A 9,695-nucleotide genomic window follows, 5' to 3' on the forward strand; every position below is an offset into this window, starting at 1 on the left:
TCATATCTTTTCCCAACTTCTCTTTATTGCTCCCTTTCCTTCTATTTAATTGTATTTTGCCTTGAATTATATGTATTTATTGTATATATGTTTTCTTAAGTTTTTGCGGGTACTTACATGTATGGCATTCAGCTTTGTTCGGGTATTTTCCCACGTGATTGTAGTTGTGCTTTTAAAGTTGTAGCAACGTTTCGGCAGAATCTCATCTGCTGTAATCAGGCTTCTGTATTGTATATAGTTTCATTAGTTCTCTTCCACATCTTATAAACTCAAAGCAGTATCCTTCAGTACAATTTTAAAATAAGTCTTTATCTCTTCCCTTCCACTTGTAGCAAATAAAAAGAATTTTAGGTTTTTAATTCCAGTGTCCAGAAATCCTTTATCCCCTTGGCTTCAAATTTCAAATTAGATTACCTTCTATGCCCAAGTAGATTTTTTCAGATTTCTGTCTGCTGTTTCCATGGGAAGGGAGAGTGAAAGAAAATAACTTTCCCTTTCCAGGTTTCTTTCGCCGCATTTACAATCTTCTTTGGGAGACAATGTATCCTTCAAATGATTTAATTTCCAGGGTGTTTAAGTTTCTTGTTGTCCCGATTCAGCCAACACTTTCTCTTTCTCTTACTTCCTCCAGCACAAATCTTACCCGGCTGCAGGCTTCTTTGTGGCGGTCATTGCTGACCGCTGCTCCACTGCCTTGGGAAAAAGGGGTTTTGCCGGGTGAGGAGGGGGTTTGCGGTACCCCCAAGCCCCAATCCAGATACCCTCCCTCTTCGATTGCCTCTATGGGGCAACCATATCCTCCAGATCCATTTGGATCGGAGGCACCTCGGCAGCAAGCGCTGCAGGAATCAGGGGGAGTCGCGAATTCCTGCCGCCACCGAAGCCTTGCGAAACCGGAAGCCTCCATAAAAATGGTTTTGAGCTGCTTATGTTCTAGAAGGTCCACCATGTCTGTCTTCTCCCCACTCCATATAAGGCAGCAAGGGCAGACAAAGTTCAATAAATATAAAGCCGAGCTCTTAGCATGTGATGATACTGTGTGTTTAGTTTCAAATGCTTTCCGCTATTAGCTGTAATTACTGAAGCTGTTTCCTTTTCTATTGGATCTAGTTAAAAAAAATAGCCTGGGTTGATTATTAATTGGTAGTACATTTTGTCATGATTTGTGACCAAAATATGTGTTTCACATCTTTATAAACTTCAACTGGCTTAATGTATTTATCATTGTAAACCATCTCCCCCATTACATTTTTGTTCCTTGAGCTGGTATCACTGAATCCCTTTAATGTCTATGACCAGCAGTCTCTGAAAAAAAGTCAAATACCGAAGAAAGTTTGCTTACTTGTTATCTATGATTTTAAATTACTCTAAAATAATTGTGGAGGAAGAAGGAATTGTTATCTACTTCTGCTTTTTTTTCTTGCTACAATGAAATACTTTTGATTATTTCTATAGCGACTCATTTCTCTGGAATGTATCTCAACAATAACAAGTTTTCTTAAATTAAAGCACACTCTCATTTTTTTTGTAGGTGAAAGTACTGAGCTGTAAAAGGTGAACCATATATATTGCATATTGAGAGACAGTGCCTTTCATCTATAAGAAGTTTGTTTTTTGGAAAACTCACAATCAGTCATGGCTCTGTTTTACTTCCTACTATTTTTTACTGTAATTCCAATAAAGTATTAAGCAAATGTCTGGAAAGGTTTTATTTCTATTTACATAAAACAAAATTCACACATTCATAATCTGAAAAATAAACTTCCAATAAAACATATCATGTGTTGGGATCTAAAACACATTTCAAAAGGAAGTTTAAAGCAGGCAATACAAATTTCAGGAAAAGGTGAATTGTTTGAAGGCTACACACTCATCATTCGAGGTGCAATACTCATTGACATCAGTTCTTGGAAAAGTAGTTTGCAGGCATATGGCATCCTCACCAGAGAAATCTGAAAAAAATGAGATTAACCTATATTAGCAAAAACATTTCATTCCAGAAAACGTTCTATATCTTTCCTCTAAAAAAAACCCATAGATGGGGTTAGGGAGTTCAGAAAAGAACACCAAGAAATAGTTTTTAAAAGGCTTCAAAGACTGTAAAAATAACAGTGATAAAAACATCTTTGGGAACAAGTTGGGAAATGTGAGGAAATTTAGAAAGGCACTGCTTAGTACTGGCCAAGCTTCACAGGTGTGATGGAATATGCACCCGGAGGAGCAATGCGAGAAGAGTCTAGCAACACAGAACTTTCCCAGAGAGAGGCACGGATTAAGAGACTGCACAGTCCCAAGCTAGAAAGGAAGGGGACAAAAAGTTCAGGGTAGTCACATCTCTCGGGATATTACTAATATGTTAGTAGGTTGTAGATTTAGTTTGGCAAGGTTCTGTCTATTAGCTGTAAGCAAACAGAAGACTGAATTTGATTGGATTTCACTGTGTCCTCTTTGGGCTTGGGCCTGACAGAAGGCCTTCTATATAAAGTATGCTGCAATCGAAAAAGCCTATTTCTTCAATGTCAATTTCCCTCTAACCTGGATGAAGAAGGACTTAAAAGATGATGCAACCATTGAATATTAGGGATTCCAGAATATTGAAGTGTACATTTAACTGGCCATTGACCTCCAGCCAACCATTGCTTGGAATTTGAGTCCCCTATCTTACACGCACACACACATACACACACACAAACCTATTTACACTAAGTCAATGTGAAGTAGAGCTTAGCATCATCATAATTTAATTATTAAAGAAAACATTTTAAAAGCAAAGATTATTACTGCCAGGAAAATCAAATGACGTTTTGTAAGGATAACATTTTAAAGTTCAATTATATTCTTTCAGAAATTTTCCGAACTCTTCTGAATGGATGGGATAGTTTTATGCTGTCCCTCCTGCAGCGAGTGACCCTGAATATATTGTATTCATGGCAGATAGCACAGCGTAGACAAGTATTGGAAAAAGTGCCTCAAGGGGAGACAAAGATAACAAGTTTTTTTTAAAAAACAGAGAAAAGTGAAATGGAACGGGCAGTATTTTCCTACCCTCTTAACATACCTGTGTCTTATTACGACAACCCCTGCATTCATAGGTGTGGGTCCGGGTGTTTGCTATCGCCATTAGCCCGCACAAGTTGCATACATGAACCTGATACGGATCTGAGGCTTCAAACAATCTTTCCCTTAGGAACTGCGCTGCTCCATGAGCAATCTGACAGTCTCGTTCCATCTCTCCAAACCGAAGACCTCCATCACTGGGTGGGGGAAAAAATAATAATAATGTCCACTTCCATATTTTTCCAAGTAACAAAAACTACCCAGTTGGGCTGCCCGTTACTCCTACCCCAAATTAATGTAAGAAGGTACTACAGGAGAAGCCAGCTTATGTACCCAAAATGCTCCTGAGGAAAGAAAGTCTTTAAAAAACAAAGCATACCGGAAGCTCCAAAGAAGTGCTACATGCGCACATTGTCAATTCTGGTCTTATTATTTTTCTAGCCCTCATAGTTGCAAATATCATCACTAAAAGCTATGAAAAGGCTTGGGGAAATCTCAGAAACTAGTGGCATTTTCTATTAAGATTTCTAAGGACTGTGGCTTCAATACTTTGCTGAAATAAAGACAAATTGGAAAGCATACTAAGTGGGCATCTATTTCTTACCGAGATCGACCCTCCATAGGCTGCCTGTTAAGGATCTGAATAGGTCCTCTTGCCCTGGAATGAATTTTATCATCTACCATGTGTTTTAGTCGCTGATAGTAAGTGGGGCCGATAAAGATCTGTGATGTGATTTTGCGACCAGTAAAGCCATTGTACAGAACCTGCAAAAAGAAATTCCTCCTGTTGTAATAGCATATCAGTGCAGAGAGCAGACAGAATGAGACTTATCACTCATTCGTTGTATCAGATTACCTCATTTCCTCTCAGATGATACCCATAATCAGAGAGCAAGTTTGAAATCTTCTGCACGTTGACTGCATCGTTAAAAGGTGTAGCATCACCTATCTCCCCTTTATTTGCTGATACCTAGAAAAGTAGAAGCAAAGACTAGCAAGTATTGTATTATTCCTCATCATAACTGTCTAAAATGAAACTGGGAAGATTATATTCTAACTCCCATTGAAGTGTAGAGCTCACTAAGTCATTTTACTTAAACTGAAGGGCTTCTGCAAATTATAAATCGGAGAAATGGGGACTATGTAGTATTTACTCTGACTTCTTTGGAGGAAGAAAAGAGTAAACGTAAACTAAACATTAAAAGGATTTTAAATATTATGCAAATGTAGAGGTTGTGTTTTCCCAGCGTCTAGATTAATGCCACAGGCCAGAAAGATAGCTTTTTAATTTGAAAATAAAATGGCTCAAGATTGCAAGAGATAAAAACAATCTGATTCAACCTTGGCTGGGTATGCTAGAGTCAGAGATGCCCCTAGAAGCTCTCAAAGAGAGCATGATGGAGAATATCTCAGTTCCAAGCGGCAAGACCTACCTTTCCTTGAAGACATTCAATCAAGTGACCAATGGTCATTCGCGAAGGGATAGCGTGCGGATTGATAATGATATCAGGAGTGATGCCTTCACAGGTAAATGGCATATCCTAAAAACCAAAACAGATCAGAATCATATCTTTTTCCACAGCACCATTTTCTTGATTATACCATGCTTAATCTATAAGGTTTGCTGGGGTTTTTTTTTTGTATGATATAAGTCACAAAATAAACTATACAACTTCTTTATTCTGTCAGTCATCCAGGTCATGGTTGTCCTTAACGTGCTTTTTCAAGAGGCAACTGGACTCTCTGATTTTTCTTTGAAGACATTTCACTTCTCATCTAAGAAGCTTCTTTTTTTTTTTGAAAACAATTTTATTGATTTTTCAAAACAAACAAAGCATAAAAACATCCAGCTTTCTTTCATAAATATACAAGCAGTGTGTCGTTTGGTTTACCAGTTTTTTTGCATTCATTTTGTAGTCTCAATTACAGTTACATTACATAATAACTCATATTATCAATGAAAGATTATATATCCTAATATCACTACTAAAGAATCATTTGACTGTAATTTTATTCATTCATACTTTACGAGATAACTATAATTTACTTAGTTCATTTTATAACAAATCATATAGTCATACCAAATCTATCCTGAAAACATTTTATAGATATATCAATCAAAGAAAAAATATCTTTTTATATATTCATTATTATCTAAAATTCTAAATATTCTATTATTGTATTTTATCATCCAACCATTGATAGAAAAGGTCCCAAATTTTATAGAATTGTTTATCCTCTTGTTCTCTAATTTCAAATGTCAATCTACTCATTCCAGCACATTCCAATATTTTCTTAATAATTCCTTCCTGCAATGGTATTTTCTCATTTTTCCAATTTTTAGCAAATACAATCCTAGCCGCTGTTAATACGTTTACAATCAGATATTTCAAGTCTTTACTGTATGTATCGGGTAAGATTCCCAATAAAAAGATCTCGTTTCAAATCTATGTGTTTCTTTGTCATTTTTTTCAACCACATGCGAATTTTAGTCCAGTATTTTCTAGCGTCCTCACAAGTCTACCACATATGGTAATATGAGCCAGGTATCTGATGACATTTCCAGCATTTTTTAGATTTATTCTTTATTCTTGTTGGGGAAAAGTGCCACCTGTAAAACATTTTATACAAACTTTCTTTATAAGCTATTGACATTGTCATTTTAAAATTTTGAGACCATAATTTTTGCCATTTCTCTAAGTCAATCCCATATCCAAAATTCTTCCCCCAAGCAAACATATTTTCTTTAACTTTTTCTTCCTCTAGTTTAATTCCCAGTAAATAACCGTATAATTTTTTAATCACCTTTTCATCAGTACCTGTCAAAATCTTATCTAGATCAGTCAGTTTATTATAAAATCCCTCTGCTTTAGAATCTTCATCATACCTTGAATGTATTTGCGCATATGAAAACCAATTCATCTTTATACCTTGTTCCTTTAAATTTTGCCTCGATTTTTAAGTTCACTCTTTTCATCCAATATTTCCTTCTTATAAATTATCAAATGCCTATTGGGCATCTAAGAATATCAAAGCCATTTGCTTTTCAAGATGTGCCTCATAATATTCCACAGTATCCAGGATTACTCCCATATTGTCTTTAATTTGTCTCTTTGGCAGAAATCCATTTTGATCTAGATGAATAAAGTTTAGATATTTTTTAAGTCGTTCTGCCAAGATTGAAGCAAAGATTTTATAGTCTGCGTTTAGTAAAGAAATAGGTCTATAGTTCTTAATTTGCAGTGGATCAGCCTCTTCTTTTGGAATAAGTGTAATATAAGCCTCTGACCATGTTTTAGGTATCATCTTCTTTGACATAGCTTCATTCATGACTCCTAGCAATGGAGTGCTCGATGATTCTTGTAGTGTTTTGTAGAATTCTGCTAGAAGCCCATCTGGACCTGGTGCTTTCCCATTATTTTGTTTCTTAAGTGCTTCCGTTAATTCCACCATTGTTATATTGCTTTCTAACATTTTTTCAGTCTCTTTAGATATCTTAGGTAGATTAGCATTCTGTAGATACTGTTTGACTTTTTTCTCATCAATATTCTCTTGCTTATATAGTTGCCCGTAGAAGTCTCGAATAATTTCCCTTTTCCTTTTATTACCATAGCAAACTTGACCTTGATCATCTATTAACTGCGATATTTTCCTTGATTCTTTCTCCTTTCTCAATTTATATGCTAGCCATCTACCTGGTTTATTTGCATCTTCAAAATAGTTCTGTTTAGCACTTCTAATTTTCTTTGCCAATTCTTCTTTCTCTCTCTTTTTTTAAATATAGTTTATTAATTTTACAATTAAAACCAACCGACAATACATACACAAATAAACTGAAGACAGGAAAGGGGGAAAGGAAAGCAAAAAAGAAAAATTTAGAGAAGAGAGAGAAAGGGAAATAGAGAGAAAAAGAACAAGAAGAGAAAGAAGAAAAAAAAGGAAAAGAAAGTTAAAAGTATTCTTATTTTTTACAGTTTGCAAGGTCTTTTTTCCATAACCTTAATTTGTGTCATGTTCACGCACCTGTTCTTTGCTTATATCGCTGCCTCATTGTTGTAGGTTAATATTTTTCTCTTATGCCTTATAAAATATAATTTATCTTTGGTCAATCCAATTATACCAACATTCTCAGCTAACATAATATAGTGAAGTATCTTTGTTTTTTAGTGCCAGAGTCAGTTTGTCCATTTCTACACATTTTGAAATTTTTTCAATAATCATTTCATCTGATGGAATTTGATGTTGTTTCCAGTATTGAGCAAAAGCTAATCTGGCCGCTGTTAGGATTTGTACTGTTATGTATTTGGCTTTTTTGGAAATTGGTTTATCAAAAATCCCTAGCAGGAAGGACTCTGGTTTGTATTCGATCTGCTCTTTGGTAATTTCTTCCAACCAAGTTTTGATTTCTTCCAGTACTTTTGGGTTTCTGTACAAGTCCACCACATATGGAAAAATGTTCCTTCTTTTTTCCTGCACTTCCAGCAATGCGGACTCGTATTAGGGTGCATCTTCACTAATCTCGAAGGGGGAAAGTGCCATCTATAAAACATTTTGTAAAGGTTTTCCTTATATGCTGCTGATTTGGTAATCTTATTATTTCTGCCTGTTAGGAATAACAAGGTTACCTAACGTAGTTTGGGTAAAATAATATATATAAACTATGATAGTAAGTTTAAGTGTGTGTCACTTTAAACTGCAAAGCATGTAATTTTGGGTGCGGTGTGAAACTGCCATAAGAGGGAGCAAGAGAACCTGCTGGATTGCTGACGATTGCTGATGATTGCTGGATTGCTGACGATTGCTGGTTTGCTGGATTGATGATTTGCTAACTGCGTGTTCCCTGCCGCTGAGTTGAAGGAAGAAAGGAGGTTTGACTTCTTCATATCTCTACTGCGAGGAGATATATTACTGGACTGATATTTGTAAGTTTACTGACCTCTTTTTTGACACTGGACTTTGCAACTGAATAATCCCCGGATGGACTGAACTAGTGAATGATATATGGACTGTTTGACTATGCTATAACTCTTACTGGAATAAACTATTTAACTAGCACAGTGTATCTGTTTTACTGAGTGTAAGCTACAAAAATGTTTATCTCACATATTTTGCCTGCCTGCCTGACTGCCGTGCAGATTCTGCTAGGGTGTATCCCTAACACTGGTTATGGGCTCAGATGCAGTCAGACTAACCAGGATATAACAGGCTTATATAAAGTGAGTGTAGTTACACAATACTGTAAACAGACAGCTGTATTTTATTAATTATAGTTTAATATCCAGAGAAAGATGGCACAAGTCAATTTACCAAGTTTGTCTCTAATATCCAAACTGGATGGAACAAACTATGTTTCATGGTCTATGAAATGCAGCCTACTTCTACACAGAGAAGGTTTGTGGAGTATAATTCAAAACCCACCAGAGGTAGATGCTTGGGATCCGGAGGATAATGCCCAGAAAATACAAAAATATAAACTGAAGAATGAGCAAGCTCTCTGTATAATAGGATTGACACTCTGTGACCAGCAGCTTGTCCATATTCGTGGAGAAGAAACAGCTGCGAAATGTTGGGAGAATTTAAAGATTTATGTTCGAGACAGTGTAGGAGCACATATAAATCTTACACGGAAGCTGTTCAGAACACATCTTCAAAAGAATGGAGACATGTTGACTCATATAAACATTATGAAGAGGACTTTTCAGGAACTGCATGAAAAAGAACTTATCTTCACTGAACTACATCAGGTTTATATAATTTTCTCTTCGTTAGATGAGAGCTATGACGACTATGTAACTTCGCTGGAAGTACTGCCAAAAGATAACCTCACATTAACTGACATTACTGGCAGATTAATTGAAGAAGCCAGGAGAAGGCTTGAAAGGGATCAACTGAGAAGGGAACAACCACAAGAAGAGAAATTATCTTCGACAGCCTACACAATTAGAAAATGTTTTAATTGTGGAGGAAAAGGACATTTGGCTAGATTCTGCAAGAAAGAAAAACGCCACAATGCCAGCCAGAATGCAAAAAGGCATCAAAAGGATAAAAAATGCTTAGAGTTAGCCATGTATAGCAACGAAACTGAACAATAATAATTTGTGGGTTGTAGATAGTGGAGCATCGCACTGCATAACGAAAGATAAGAAAAGATTTGTTAAGATGTCAACGAGTTCACAACAGATATCGTTAGCTAATGAATGGAAAGGTGAAGGTATTGCACATTGTTCTTGCATAAAAGAAAATGTAAAAATGTTATACGTACCACAACTTAAGTTTAATTTGCTTTCGGTTAGAGTTTTGATTAAACTAGGTTATGTAGACTTTCTCCCATCCCGCTAAAGTGATGCTGCGCCCTACGTTCTTACTCCAAGCAATCATATTTCCTTTTACGATTTCTTCTTCCAATTCTGTTTCTAATAAGTAATTATAAAATTTTGTTATGTTTTTTTAATCTGGTCCTAATAAAATTTTATATAATTGTTGAGGTTTATTATTAATTCCGAATTCTTTCTTGTCTTGTTTGTAGTTTGCCCCATGATTCTAAATCTTTCCTTACCTGATGTATCAATTTATCATAATTGTTTTCTTTAAGTGTCTTAGTGTGGTGTTAGCCAAATTCCTAAATATTTCACTTGCTT

At 35.8% G+C, this 9,695-nt stretch overlaps 1 protein-coding gene across 1 annotated transcript; it reads right to left on the minus strand.

The window, feature by feature from the left end:
* Positions 1–1,694: 1,694 nt before the first annotated feature.
* On the minus strand, positions 1,695–4,643 carry LOC113452528 (DNA-directed RNA polymerase II subunit RPB2-like). The gene is made up of 5 exons (XM_087926262.1): positions 4,491–4,643; positions 3,914–4,027; positions 3,662–3,822; positions 3,059–3,254; positions 1,695–1,952 (listed from the first exon to the last, which is right to left on the minus strand). Exons 1-5 carry the CDS (start codon positions 4,593–4,595, stop codon positions 1,863–1,865), a joined length of 666 nt encoding a protein of 221 aa, XP_087782388.1. The 5' UTR covers positions 4,596–4,643; the 3' UTR covers positions 1,695–1,862.
* Between the last annotated feature and the right edge of the window lie 5,052 nt (positions 4,644–9,695).

Source organism: Pseudonaja textilis, chromosome 2 (assembly GCF_049901715.1).
Source record: "Pseudonaja textilis isolate UNSWEBS1 chromosome 2, rPseTex1.2, whole genome shotgun sequence".
Classification (NCBI taxonomy): domain Eukaryota; kingdom Metazoa; phylum Chordata; class Lepidosauria; order Squamata; family Elapidae; genus Pseudonaja; species Pseudonaja textilis.